Source organism: Cebus imitator, unplaced genomic scaffold (assembly GCF_001604975.1).
Source record: "Cebus imitator isolate Cc_AM_T3 unplaced genomic scaffold, Cebus_imitator-1.0 Scaffold125, whole genome shotgun sequence".
Taxonomy (NCBI): Eukaryota; Metazoa; Chordata; class Mammalia; order Primates; family Cebidae; genus Cebus; species Cebus imitator.
The window spans coordinates 1,198,211-1,213,566 of NW_016107440.1; the positions used below are offsets into that span (position 1 = coordinate 1,198,211).

General features: G+C 46.2%; 1 protein-coding gene across 2 annotated transcripts in view; it reads right to left on the reverse strand.

Annotated features, from left to right (window-relative positions):
• Positions 1-5: 5 nt before the first annotated feature.
• The window catches only part of TRIM35 (tripartite motif containing 35), a 20,935-nt gene continuing 5,584 nt past the window's right edge, over positions 6-15,356 (reverse strand). Inside the window, exons 2-7 of one of the 2 annotated variants that reach the window (XM_017540403.2) lie at positions 13,640-13,735; positions 9,583-9,813; positions 8,431-8,484; positions 5,422-5,444; positions 4,445-4,563; positions 6-3,497 (exon numbers count right to left, since the gene is read on the reverse strand). In XM_017540403.2, the coding sequence (XP_017395892.1) occupies positions 2,920-3,497; positions 4,445-4,563; positions 5,422-5,444; positions 8,431-8,484; positions 9,583-9,813; positions 13,640-13,735 (1,101 nt within the window). In that variant the 3' untranslated portion in view covers positions 6-2,919. The remainder of the gene's footprint in view (positions 3,498-4,444; positions 4,564-5,421; positions 5,445-8,430; positions 8,485-9,582; positions 9,814-13,639; positions 13,736-15,356) is intronic. The other variant, XM_017540404.2, reaches the window with a different exon arrangement.

Sequence of the window (15,356 nt, forward strand, 5' to 3'; positions counted from 1 at the left end):
GGACATCATCAAAATTGAAAGCTTTAGTATTTCAAAGGACATCATCAAGGAAATGAAACAGCTCACAGAGAAAATTTTATAATCATATACCTGATAAAGGGACTTGTGCTCGGCTATAAAAGGATTCTTACAACTCAATAATAAAAAGGCAAATAACTCGATTAAAAAATGAACAAATGATTTAAACATTGTTGTCTTAAGAAGATATACAAATGGCCAAGAAGCACATGAAAAGATGCTCATATCATTCGCCATCAGGGAAATACAAACCAAAATCACAATGAGGTAACACATCACCCCTGCTAGGAGGGCTAAGTTAAAAGACGGATAATAAAAAGCATTGAAGGATGTGGAATAATCAGAACCCTCATACCCTGTTGGATAAAAAATTGTGTTGTCACGTTAGAAAACAGCTTGGGAGTCCCTCAAGGGTTACACAGTTTCCACGTGATCCAGCAAATCTGTTCCGAGACATATACCAAAGAGAAATGAAAGCATACATCCACGCAAAAACTCGTACATAAATGTTTCTAGCAGCATTATGTGTAATAGTCAAGAAGTAGAAACAACCCAAATGGCCGCCCATCGATGCATGATAAATAAAATGCAGAACTGTCATCCCATACAATGGAATATTAGCCGACAAAAAAATAAAGTTGAACACATGCTACAACATGGTTGAATGTTGCTTATAACACTGAAAAGGAAATACCAAAAGAAAAAGAGTCTTAGCTTAAATATCATTTTTGTTTTTTTCAAGAGGCCTAGCCTGCTCAAATTATCCTGTCTAAAAACAAAAACTCTTCCAATATGTAAGGTGAAAATAAAAAAACATTTTTAAAAGTTTAATATAACTAGTGAAATAATTATAGGTCAAGTTTATTATATCAAAATTATATTGATGGGTGGGATAAATACTTTGGAGAGAGTCACACTCTCGGATGCATTGGCTCCAAAAGAGCTTGGAGCTTTTCTGAGGCTGAGCATCCTCCAACCAGGTGCATGCACTGATTTTTCCAACATTATCACCATGCCCAAGCCAGCCCCTTCACACACTGGCAGCTCCTACCTGGGCCCTCCTTGTAGCCCTAAGTTTTATGTAACCAGTGTACACAACACATTGATAACCAATTGACAAATGTGAGTCATGATTTTTTAAAATGTCAGTGTTTGTGAATTGGAATGGGCAGGAGGTGGGATGCAGAGTCCTTGGTCAGGAATGTGACCCCAATTTTAACACTGCTTTTAGGAAAAAAAAAAATCCTTTTATGATGCCACTTCCTGGGATACGGTGAGTTGACAATTAAAAACTCTCTTGAGAGATGCAGGAGAAAAAACAAGCCCAGGAAAGTCTGCAGACACGGCGGAGGAAGAAATTTGGGATGCAATCACAAGCCGCAGAGCAAGCATGGCTGGCTAAAGTCAGCAGAGACAAGAGGGTGGCAGGCACGGCAGAGGAAGAAATTCGGGATGAAATCACAAGTGGCAGAGTGAGCATGAGCAGGCTGAAGTGAGCAGAGACAAGAGGGTGGCAGGCACGGCAGAGGAAGAAATTCGGGATGAAATCACAAGTGGCAGAGTGAGCATGAGCAGGCTGAAGTCAGCAGAGACAAGAGGGTGGCAGGCACGGCAGAGGAAGAAATTCGGGATGAAATCACAAGTGGCAGAGTGAGCATGAGCAGGCTGAAGTCAGCAGAGACAAGAAGGCAGCAAGGCCCAGCCTTCTCTTCCCTCTTCCGCAGCGTCTAGGGCCACGTCCACGGCGCCACCCGCTCCTTTCATCCCAACTGAAAAGGGTGCCCTCATTCTTTCCTTTTTGCAAATGCTGATGAGAATTAACCAGAGGAATTTCCTCCACAGCAACTACAGCAAGACGTCCTCATCCAGTCCTATCTCATTTCCAGGTGGGGAAACTGGGGCCCAGCAAGGGAACAGGCCAAACCACAATTTTAAAAATGTTGTGTTGAAGGTGCTCTGGAAGCCTGCGTTCAGAGGAAACCGTGCAGGTATAAATAGATCAATCGGAGCTGATCTGATGGAGACAGGGGATTCAGCCACGCAGAGGCCCTGCAGTAACTTTGTTTCCTGTATTCTGATGCTCTGGCATCCGGGCCTCGCTGACCTGGACAGACTGCTCCCCCCAGGCTAGCCAATCCAGTCCCTAGAGACAGCAAGCATCGGGCGGCTCAGAGCAGCCTTTCCTATGGAAACCATCGAATCCGGAGCAATAGCACCAGCTGCCTCCTTCGCGTGGCTCTCCCGGGCTGTCACACCCCACACCAACATTCCCATCCTGATTATCCCGGGGCGAGGTATCAGACAAAGAAGGCAGCCCCTATGCTGAGAGCCACTGAATTACTCAAGCCAGCTACCCCTAAACCTGTCTTCCCTGCTTACTCTGCCTTGCCCATTGCTTCCTGAGAAAACCACAGTGAAGTCCCTTGCACACACGTTCCGCTCCCTCCTTCCACCTTCTGACACACCCTGGGGCTTTCCTATGTGGCCCCTCCTCCCAGAACCATGAGTAACAGACGCTCCTTTCCAGTCCTCTCCTCAGCCACTGGCTTTACCATAGCTGGATGAGATGGTTTAAAACTGGCCCATTCTAGAAGTAAACATTATTCTCAGAAGTCCTGTAATGAGGATTCAGAAAATTCACATTGTGGAGGTGCCACGACTCAGGAGAGCCTGGCCAGCAAGATGCCACCCAATGGCTCCTGACCGTGGGCAGAGAAGGGACCAAACATGGAGAGAGGCGTGGCCTGGAGTCAAGGAAAAGGACCAGAGGGGACAAAAGGAAGAGCCTGGCAAGGAGGTGGGGTACAGTGGCACCCAGGCAGTGTGGCATTAGGAAGGGGACAGAAAGAAAACAGTGCGGTGGCACAAGACCTGGGCAGCCACCAGCAGGCTCGGGCCAGCTCAGCCATCCAGTTCTTCCTTGATGGTGATGTGCAGAGGGCAGATGCGCAAAGGCTCAGGGGGACCGGCTCCCCGCGCACCCCCCAAATAGAAGTAGGGCCGCACGTCCCCAAAGCGGGCGTGGAAGGTGTACAGGTGGCAGTGGCGCTCCGCATCATAGAAAGACAGCTCACCCTCCTCACACTCCAGCTCCACACGCAGGCGGCGTGGGATGGCCAGGACCAGGGGCGCCGTGGCTGGGTCCGAGGTCACGCAGTGGTCCCCCTCCACACCCTGCGTGCGGCACACATACCAGAAGCCTGAGCGCGTGTCGTGGTAGCAGCTGTGTGAGTGACCTTCGGCGCCTGAGTCTTGGCGCACACGCACCACCCCCACCCGCCAGCTCTGCAGCCCCCCCAGGGCCACCTCCCAGGCGTGCGAGCCCCGAGAGAAGACGCGAGCACCCAGCAGGCAGGGCGCCGAGGAGAAGCGCTCCGGGTTCTCCACCTGCACCCGGTAGCCGTGGTTGGTGACACTGGTAAGGTCCTCGGACACGGAGAGCCAGCCGGCTGCGGTATTGGGGTCAAAGGTAAAGGGCACTGCAAGCAAAGGCAGAAATGGGGAATCAGCAATCCTGAGGCCTGTTAGGCCAACGTTGACGTCTCCAGCCCCACAAACCAACCACTGTGTCCCACCTGGCCCCAGTCCATGCAGGGAGCGGCCCAGGGCTGGAGCAGTGGCAGGGGTTGGGCTGTGTGCCCAGAAGATATGTGGCAGTCCCAACCCCTGGTACATCAGAGTGTGACGTCATTTAAGAATGGGCGGTTGTAGATGTATTAGTAAAGATGAAAACTGGAAGACAGTCCCCAGTCCAATATCAGCCATGTCCTTATAAAAAGAGGAGAGACAGGCTGGGCATGGTGGGTGACCAACTAATACATCTCCTATGAAGGAGTGAAGATTCTCCTCTACAGGTTTCAGAGGGGGCCTGGCCCTGCCAACATCTGGATTTGGGATTTCTAGCCTCCAGAACTGTGAGAGAGTCAACTTCTGTCATTTGTGGTCCTTCATTATGGCAGCCACAGGAACTCATACAGGCAAAGACTTGTAACAGTCACACAACCCAGGGATGTTAGGACAGCATGGACCATTGCTGGGTTAATGATATTCATCCCTGTAAAACCGGGACACAGCAGCCCCTGTGGCTCTCGTCACCTTGGGAGAGGCGATCCTGGATGGAGGAGGTCTTTTATCATACAAAATACAGTTCTGAATAGACAAGCCAGCTTCCCTCTCTGAAGAGGGGACCAAGTGTCAGGGCCCTGAGAGGAAGGCATTCTGCCGGGAGGTTTGGAGGTGTTGGGCAGAGTGAAGAAGACCAGGGCACGGGAACCTGCCTACCAGGGACTGGCAGAGGGATCAGCTGAGAGAGGAGGGGAGCTCTGAGGAGGTGGGAGATGGGCCCTGCAGAGACCAGACCTGGTGGCTCTTTGCTAACATGAGGGCTTCCACCCTGCTTGGGACACCTGCCCGCACCCCTGCTCACCAGATTCCACAGATCCAAGCATCTTCTTCCAGACTCGGTACTGCAGGGAGCCCAGGTACTTGCAGACATCGATAAGCATGCCAGTCTGGACTGGCTCGGGCTCCATGGTGCAGAAGAGTCTGGAAAAGCACAATGGGGTATGGTGGGCAGAGCCAGCACCATGCATCCCAGGCCGAACTGGGCTCACTGGAAACCAGCAACAGGACTTGTTCCCTTCCCTCAGCCAACTTTCCTGGCCACCTTCCCCAAGACAAGACTGGACTGGCCATGATGGGAGATGGGCCAAGGCTAATGGGTTGCTGCCTCCTTCAGAATTCAGGCCAAAGGCTCACTTGCCCCAACTAGCAGAACTCCAAACAGGAGATCTCCAACATGGCTGCCATCCTTGCAGGCAGAAATCACATTTACACATCCTGTTCATGGGACGTCTGGGTTGGAAGGGACACTAAGGATGCTCTAGTCCAACAGTTCCTAGGTGTCCTCTGGCCCTTGCTTACACACCGCCAAAGGGAAGTGGGCACAGGGAACTTACGCCCACCAAAAGCACTCTCTTCCATCTTTAGAAAGCTTGCACTAAGACATAGTTCCTCCTCATTCATCCCTGTGAACTCAACAACCATCAACACAAACTATTGTGAACTAAGGCTCTGAGAGCCAGGGGGCTGACCTGACACTGGCTGTCCCCCTGGGAATTCAAGCCACATGCAGGATGGTGCTCTCCTTCCCTGCATGGCAGGTGGGGATCCTCCACACTCAGAAGAATAATACTGCCCACAGCCAACTGGAATTGGATGCTGTGAGAGGCCTCTCTCCACCTGCCCATTGCCCACCACGCCCTCTAAAACCAGGGCACAGTAGCTCATGTGGGCTGATGCACCCAGCTGGCTGTCCCCTGCCTGGCCTGGGCCCGCTGGAGTCTGCACCCCTTATGTCTCTGCCCGCTCTTTCCCTCCCCTCCAACAGCTTTGGCAACTTACCGGCGTTTTCGGCCCTTATGTTTCTGAAAAAAACAAAAAAACAAAAACAAAAAAAACACAGAGACACAAATGTAGAGGAAATCTATACATTTTTGACCTCAAAAAGAGTCATGCATTCCATAGATCATAAGTCTTAATATTGTCAAGATGTTAACAGTAACATCCCTGCTATGATCTGAGCATATTATCCAAAAGTTCACTGAATCCCCAACGTGACAGTGTTGGGAGGTAGGTCCTAAAAAGAGGCGACTGGATCACGAGGGCAGAGCCCTCACCAATGGCTGAATGTCATTACTGTGAAGTGGTTTCGTTATCATGAGCCTGGGCTGCTGTGAAGCAATGAGCGACTACTCTGTCTTGCACACTCACTTCCTCCTTCTGCCATGAGATGACCCACACCAAATGCCAGAGCCGCCATGCTCCTGGATTTCCTGGCCTCACCCAGAACAATGAGCTGAATAAACTTGTATTGTTTATAATTTACCCAGTCTGTGATGTTCTGTTATAGCAACAAAAAACATACGAAGACACTCCGTAATTTGATCTATTGATTCAGTGTGATCCCTTATCCTAGCTGACTTCTTTGCAGAAACTAAAAAACTGATCCTAAAATTCACATGGAATTTTGAGGGAACCAGAATAGCTAAAACAATCTTGAAATAAAAGAACAACATTAGAAGACTCATAATCCCCATTTCAAGAGTTAATACAAATCAACAGTAATCAAGATAGTATGGCACTAATATCAGTACAGGCATTGAGATCAATGGAATAGAAATGAAAGTCCAGAAATAAACCCTCATATTTACCATCAATCAGTTATTTACAAGAGTGCCAAGACAATTTAATGGAGGAATAAATAGTCTTTCCAACAAATAGTACTGGGACAACTAGATGTTGACATGCAAAAAAAAAAAAAAAAAAAAATGAAGTTGGACCAACCCTTACTACACCATATACAAAAAATAACTCAAAATTCATCAAAGACCTACATGTAGAACTAAAACGGACAAAGGACTTCTGTCTAGAATATATAAAGAACTCTTACAACTCAGCAATAAAAAGACAACCCAAGTTAAAAATGGGCAAAGAATCTGAATAGACATTTGCCCAAGGAACATCTACTAATGATCCAAAAGCCCATGAAAAGATGTTCCAAGTCATTAGCCATCAGGGAAATGATGACATACAATACACAATGAGATACCGCTTCACACCCACAAGGATGGTTATAATTTTTTCCTTTTTTTTTTTTTTTTTTTTTTTTGAGACGGAGTCTTGCTCTATTGCCCAGGATGGAGTGCAGTGGCATGATCTCAGCTCACTGCAACTTCTGCCTCCCAGGTTCAAGTGATTCTCCTGCCTCAACCTCCCGAGTTAGCTGGGATTACAGACACAAGCCACCATGCCCGGCTAATTTTTTTGTATTTTTAGTAGAGATGGGGTTTCACCGTGGTAGCCAGGATGGTCTCAATATCCCGACCTCGTGATCCACCCACCTTGGCCTCCCAAAGTGCTGGGATTACAGGCATGAATCACCATGCCTTGCCCGGTTATAATTTTTAAAAAATAAATTTTGGCAAAGATGTGGAGAAACTGGAATCCTCATACACTCCTGATGAGAATATAAAATGATACGGTTGCTCTGGACAACGGGCCTAGCAGTTCTTCCAATAGTTAAACCTAGAGTTACCATAAGATCCAGGAAATCTACTCCCGAATGTATTTCCAAGAAAAATAACAACATGTCCACATAAAAATTGCTATCTGAATGATTATAGCCTTATTATTCATAATAGCCAAAACAGAAACAACCCAAATAACCACTGTCTTAGTCCATTTTGTGTTGCTGTAACAAAATACCACAGACTGGGTAATTTATAAACAATAGTTTGTTTGACTCGTGGTTCTGAAGCTGGGAAGTCTAAGAGCATGGCACCGGCATCTGATGAGATGCCTTCATGCTGTGCCATCCCATGGCAGAAGGAGGAAGGGCAAGAGACCACACATAAGACCAAAAGCAAGAGAGAAAGGAGGGCCCAAACTCACTTCATGACAAGCCCACTCTTCATAACTAACCCACTCTGCCAGTAACAACATCAGCCCATTCATAAGGGCTCTCATGACCCAATCACCTCTTATTAGGCTCCAACTCCCAACAGTGTTGTATTGGGAATTAAGTTTACAACACATACATTTTGAGGAACATATTCAAACCACCAAACCACAGCAACCCCCAACTGATAAATCAATAAATAAAATGCAATATAGCCATGTGCAACATAACAATGTTTCAGTCAACAAGGAACCGCATATATGACTGTGGTCCCATGAGAGTATAAGACTATATTTTTGCTGTACCTTTTCTATGTTTAGATATGCAAATACTTCACAGTTGGTTCCTGTTGCCTACAGTATTCGATACAGCAACACGCTGCACAGGTCTGTAGCCTAGGAGCAAGAGGCTATTCCATATAACCCAGGTGTATGGTAGGCTACACCATGCAGGTTTGTGTAAACATACTCTATGACATTTGCATAATGAAAAAATTGCCTAACAAGACATTTCTCAGAACATATCCCCATCATTAAGCAATGCATAATTGTATGTCTATGCAATGGAATATTGTTCAGTCGTAAAAAGGAATGAAGTACTGACAGATGCTACATGCAACATGAATGAAGTTTCACAACATGCTGAGTGAAAGAAAGCAGTCATGAGAGGTTACATATTATATAATTCCATGCATTTGAAATGTCTAGAATAGGTAAATCTATACAAATAATACGTAGCTTAGTGGTTGCCAGGGGCTGGGGAGGACGAACTGTGGAGTGACAGCTAAAGCAGGGCTGCTTTTGGAGGCATGGAATGTTCTAAAATTGTCGTGATGGTTGTATAACTCAGTATATACTAAAAATCACTGAGTGGTATATTTTAAATGACTGAATTGTTTAGCATATAAATTATATCACAATAAACTTAGTAACAAATAAAAAAGAGACACAAACCAAATCATTCCTGAAAGCACTCTGGGTACCGGGCAAGACAACACTCCCAATTCCCTAAACAGAATCCACGAGAAACACATCTTTTAGATCCCACAAAATGATTTTTCTTATTTTTTTTTCTTCATTTTTCTTTTCAGAGACAGCTCTGAACACAGAATGATTTTATAATCAAGGACATTTTGGAGACAGGAGACTTCATGGTTCAAGGCCTTAAGTGAGGTGAAGAACTCCTAAAGGTCCCACCCAGGAGATGACACCTGCCTGCCACCACCCACTCCACTCTACAGCAACCCCTCTTCCAGAGCAGTCAGCTGTTTTCCAGGTACAGGAGACACCTCGCCACCCTGGCCAGTTTACAAACCAGCTTTCAAGCCCAAAAATTTCCTTGTAGGAAGTTTGTAAGGACCAATGGCTCATGGGGAGGAAATAAATCAGTAAAAGGAAAAAAAGTGAACAACACTTTTTTTAGAGAGAATAGAATCATCCTTGAGAAGACAGAATGCCAAGGCATCATGTTTAAATAAATAAAATTGAATAATTTTAAAAGAATTAATTTTATTAAAAGGTAGAAACAGAAAAAAAAAATGAGAGTAAGAGAGGGGGCACGAGAAAGGAAGAAAGAAGAGGCAGGAGCTGAGCACAGTGGTGCGCCAGTAGTCCAACCACCCAGGAGGCCAAGGTGGGAGCATCACCTGAGACCAGGAATTCAAGACCAGCTTGGGCAACACAGTGAGACCTCCCCTCACTCCCACCTGACTCTTAAAAAATGAAAAAAATCAGCCAGGCATGGTGGCTCGTGCCTGTAGTCCCAGCTACTCAGGAGGCTAAGGAGGGAGGTTCCCTCGAGACCAAGAGTCTGAGGTGACATTGAGCTATAATCACCCACTCTACTCCAGCCTGGGTGACAGAGCAAGACCCTGTCTTAAAAAAAAAAGAAGACAGAGCAAGAAATAAGAGGCTTTCAAGGAACTCTACCCTGGTAAGTCTTTTGAGCTTCATGACATGAGCATAGCAGGTCACTTGTGAGCTCCTCCAGGCCAGTACCCAGGAAGCCCCAGGAACATGAGGCTGGCCAGGGCTGGTGGGCTGTGACTCCCAGCTGGTCCCAGAACATCTGGCCCTGTCACTGAATCCAGATGCTGAGCTCCTTACCATGAGAAAAGTAACATCATCCTCCTTCATCTCCATCTGCAGCCGCTCGATCTCATGTGCCAGCGCCTCTGTCTCCTCTGTGAGCTGCTTCATCTTCTCCTCGGCCAGAAGCTGCTTCTGCCTTGTCTCCTCGGTCATGGCATCCAGAATGCCCTGCTCCTCCACTCTCAAGAACTCACGAAGCTTATCAAACTCCTGCCGGATCCGGCCTTCCAGCCATGCGGCCTCCACCTACAGCAGAGAGCAGAGGGACTCAGGGGTCAGATGTGGAGGGAACCTCCAAAGCCCAGCAACTTTCCCATTTTTACAAAGGAATTTTATGTTCAAAGAAATCATGTACAGAACCCCTATAGATAAAATACCAACAGAATAGTTTATTAGCACACATTTCTAAGGCAAAGTCCAACAACCTAATAATAGGTTGTTTTGACAGGGTTTTTAAAAATAAAATCACTGCTTCTAGATGTCAACTGTAGTACTATCATCTCACCTACATACAACGTTCAGTTCCTTCTTTACGCTGCACCATAACCAGGGAAGTCCTGAATCATAGAAATAAATGGCTGCAAATAGCAATGATTTTTTTTTTAAAGTATTTGCCTTCCAATCTTAGGACTTAAAATTTGTCTGATCCAGAGGCTTTACCAAAAGAGCAGTAGGAAGTATTCATTTAAAAAAATCATTAAAATCACCATACATACTCTAAATCTTAACCACAAAAAGTTTGTTAAAAAAGAAAGATAAAGCCATAAACGTACTTAAAGAAAAAGCAAATAAATATTTCTCTGCTTAGAATAAGAAAGGCAATCCTTAGCAAAGCATGAAATTGAGAAGCCTCGAAGAGAGAATGAGATAACTGAATACACAGAAAATAAGAAGTGTGTATGATAAGAGACTATTCTCTTTTGAGGACAAAAATTCAATTCCATGACAGCTGTTAGAAAAACAATTCAAAATACATGCTGTGGCAATAGCAGGTTAGTAAACTCATCTTTGGACTGAAAGTTAAATATAGATGCTCCTCAACTTAATATGGGGTTACATCCCAATAAACCCATCATAAGTTGAAAAACTGTTAAATCAAAAAAGCAATGAATACACCCAACCTATTAAAAAATCATAGCTTAGCCTAGCCTACCTTAAACGTGCCCAGGACACTTACATTACCCTACAGTTGGGCAGAATCATCCAACACAAAGCCTATGTTATAATAAAGCATTGCATGTCTCATGTAATTTATTGATTACTGGACTAAAGGGAAAAAACAGAATGGTTATATGTGTACTAAAAATATAGTTTCTACTGAATGTGTATTGTTTTGCACCACGGTAAAACCAAAACTCATAAGCCAGGGATTGTTTGTATGTTTACAGCTCTGAAAATACAATGACAAAAGGATTCACTGAAAAAGTGAAAATGGCCCCCCAAAAGTGAAAATGATCCACTGAAAAAGAAATGACAAACTAGGAAATATATTTGTAACATTTTTGAGAAATTGATATTATTCTTAATGTACAGAGCACTCTTACAAATCCTCTAAAAGATAAATATTCCAAGGGAAAAAAGAAATGTGAATTAGCATTCACAGAAGAAACATAAACGACTATTATACTTGTGAAAACAAGTATAGTCACATATTATTGGTACAAACTTACCAATAATCAAAGAAATGCAAATGAGGAACAAACAGCATGGTTAATCTATTGGGCTGAAAGACTGACAATGTCTGCATGGGAGAGAGTAGAATCCAGGGTAATTCTCTTTTTTAAAAAATTTAAGTTCCAGGATACACGTGCAGGATGTGCAGGTTTGTTACATAAGTAAACGTGCACCATGGTGGTTGGCTGCACAGATCAACCCATCACCTAGGTATTAAGCCCCACATGCATTAGCTATTTATCCTGATGTTCTCCCTCTCCCCGATAATTCTTATCTCACAGAAAGATCAAGAACAGAGCATGGCAGAATAAACCAGCAGGTGCAAGGTCAACTCCTGCCCACTCACCGTGGCAATGACAGCCTCACTGTAAAGGAACAAGCACCAGAACTTTCACTTTTCCATCAATCTGATTAACTGAATTTAACAGGAAAAGCATTAATCAGGCTGGAATCTTAGGGGTTTCCCATGTGACCTCTTACCCTCAGCCTCAGCAAAAAGCTTGGGACTCCTACACTCCCTGGGATGGGCAGGCAGTGCTGCCACTTGGACAGACAGATGCTCCCTAAGTATCACCAACCCAGTCGTGTACAAGGCAAGCCAGTCACATGGCTTTAGCCACAAAGGGAAACCAAGTAAGCCAACAATGATAACGTTACAGGACTCCATGATGACTACTGGAAAACGACTCAACAAACGCCAGCAATGGCAGGTTTGTAATCTCTATTTGGAGTTGGAATTTCCACATATATTTATGGCTCTGACATATGACGACAAAATAATCCACTGAAAAAGTGAAAATTCTCTCCCACCAGTTTTTGGGTCTATTAGACACCGGAAATATTAATGACTTCTCTCCGTTGGGCACTTGCATGCATTATCTTATCAGAATGTTTTTTAAAAATCCTAAGTAAGAGGGAATTGCCCTGTTTTCACAGAGGAGGGGATTAGCTTGGAGGGGGCTGAGGGATTTGATGGGAGAACTGGGCTTGAATTTGGAAATGGGTCTGCCCTGGTTACGGGTTACTGCCCTGGTGCCCAGAGTGTCCCATAATCCTTTCTTCCACTTTGTTCCACCAGCTTTGTGGCTCAGGGTAAACTCCAGGCCTGGATGTTGACGAGGCTCTTTCCATGGCCTAAACCTCACCCATGGACATATGATGGAGGGGACTACAGGCTCCTGAGGACAGCGTCCAGCAACGCAGACCAGGTGTGGCTCAGCTGTGGCTAGGATGTCTAACAGAGTGGTAAATACTAGAAGCAGCCACCTCAGAAAGCAAAAGACCAGAGCCAAGATCAAGTCAGAAACAAGGTTGCCAATCCACACAGGACCCAGAAGAAGAAAGGGTGCCAGGTAGGACGACCAGAGCGGGGACAGAGAGAGGCCATTCATTCATTTGATTGACAGTTATTGGTCACTTACCCACTTCACACATTCAATCAACAAACATTTTTATTGGTCACTTATTGTGTGCCAGGAACTCCTCTAGATAATTAGCAATAGTGTGCCCTGTTTTCATTATATTCTGATGGGAGGGGATAAAAGTTAAATAGAAAACAAAAGGTAATTACAGGTAATGGAGTGTCATCAAGAAAATAAACCAAGAAGTATGCCATTGAGTAAAAGAGGAGGGTGATCAGGAAAAGCTTCTTGAAGGGGATATCTGAGCTGAGATTTTAATGGCAAAGATGCTGGGTGTGCATTCTGTGGAGAAGACTTAGTTTGCTTAAGGGACAGAAAGAAGGTGAGGCAGAGAAGCAAGTGAGGTTGAGGACAGGCAGGGTCAGGCGATGGCCTTGGGGACCATGGTAAGGAATATGGGTGGTACTGAGGGTGACCGGAAGCCACTGGCAGTTTTAAGCAGCAAAGGAGCAGGGCTGGTGTCTTTTTCTACATGATTGCCCCAGTCTATGGAAAGCAGAATGTACAAGAATGGAAGCACGAGGTCCAGGCAGGAGGCCCAGTGAGAGAGGACGGTGACCTGGACCAGGAGGTGGAGAGTTCGACAGAAATAACATATTTTGGAGATGGGGGAATAGGACTGATGATGGAGTGCATGCGGGAACTGAGAGAAAACAAGAAATTCATGAATCCCAGGTCATCACTGAACACCCAGGTGGCGGTGGTACGATGCACGTGCCATAGCACTGATGGTGTTGGTAGCTTTTTAAGTCACTCCTGTGGCTGCTGGCATGACCACGCCTGGGTCTTTAGAGAGGCCAAGGCAGAGGAGCCACGGTCAGTGTCCAGGATGTGGCTGCACAGGGCCATCAGAGGTAAGGCAGGCCACCTCTTCCTGGCAGATTATGCGAACCAAAGCCTGGGCCGACGCATCTTCGCTCCTTCCCAGCTGCCCTGAGTGTCCCCAATCTCCCCACTCAGCCCCATCGTTCACTTACCTGATTGTGCTTGGCGATGGCCTCATAGGAGCGCCGCATGGCCCAGAAGGCCTTGGCCTTCTCCCGCAGAGCGTGCTCCATGTTCCTGCACTTAGCCTGATGTGGGAATGGGAAGGAGGCAGGAAGGCAGGTTAGGGCTGGAGGCCGGGCAGGGAGGGCAGACACATCACATTTCCAACTGGAACTCCACTTCCACACAAGTGTAACTCAGCTGCATTTGCCGAACCCCACCCATGCCCGCGCTGTGGTCACAGACAAATGGTAAGTACGGTCCTGATCCTGAATCAGACGTACGTCTGTGAGATAAAGGGCCCTCAGACATCCTCTAGCCCAGCCTGGTACAGACTGGGAGATGGGGCTGAGAAGCAACCTGCTCTCTCTCATGTTGCTTACCACACAGGTTAGAAGAGTGTCCCAGGAGAGCCTAAAGCTGGTCCACGCTGGCTCTGAATCCCTGAGCTGTGTGGACAACTGCAGACAGTGTGCTCACAGGTTCCCTTTGCAATTCCCTAAATCGATGGGTCTGCAATCGCTAAGGTGCGGAGACTGACAGAGGGGATAAAGCCAGTCACTTCCCATGGGGTTGTTACCTCCCATGAGGCCTTGACCTCAACACGCCCCTCCCTCCACACCCCTCCCACACCCTGACTTTCTAACACTGCCTGGATCGCGTGGAATACTTTAATCAGCTGCCACAAATATTTTTCACTTAGTCGTTTTCATTTCTTAAACTTTAATTATTGTTTCTGTTGTTCTTGGACTCCTTGAAGAACCGCTACAGCGTTTTAGGTTGGATTCCTGCCTCTTGTATCTGACTGAGGTCTATCATTTTCTCTCCCTCTTTATCCTTTTGATCTACATTCTCAGAAAGCTTCTCAAGTTTTTTAAGAAAAAAATAATAATTTGAGGCCGGGCAAGGTGGCTCACGCCTGTAATCCCAGCACTTTGAGAGGCCGAGGCAGGCGGATCACTTGGAATGTGGCTTAAAAGGTATCGAGAGGACCTTCAGCTTAGATCCAGCCAGAGGGACTCTAAGATGTTGACCGCAGAGGGGGAGAGGACTGGGACCAGGGAGAGTCTGCTGGCAAAGAATGGCCATCATGCCAGTCCTGAGAGATGGATAAGACAAGGGTCTGGACAAGGCAGCTCAGCACAGAGCCGGAGAGCTCTGGACTGGGAGGCAGGAAACCTGTGTTCTTATCCTAGTACTTTATTTATGTAAGAGACAGGGTGTCACTCTGTTGCCCAGGCTGGAGTGCAATGGCCCAGTCATGGCTTACTGCAGCCTCGAAATCCTGGCCTCAAGCAATCCTCCCATCTCAGCCCTGAGTGTCCTCCCATCTCAGCCCTGAGTGTCCCCAATCTCCCCACTCCCCTCAAGTGGCTGAAACTACAGGTGTGTGCCACCATGCTGGCTAATTTTTTTTTTTTTTTTTGCTTTGCTGCAGGATCTTGAACTCCTGGCCTCAAGCAATCCTCTTGCTTCAGCCTCTCCAAGCACTGGGATTACAGGTATGAGATCCACTTCTCATTACTGAGATATAACCACTTCCTCACAAGTCCCCTGTGGGTCTGTGTCTGGGGATGTTTTTGTTTAATGGCAACCTAAAACAATACTAAGACAATGCTACTCCAAGTCACGGCATAAACGGTACTGACACATGCTTTCAGTTCCTACAACTCCAGCACCAGCATTTGTATTTTCTCTCTTTTTTTT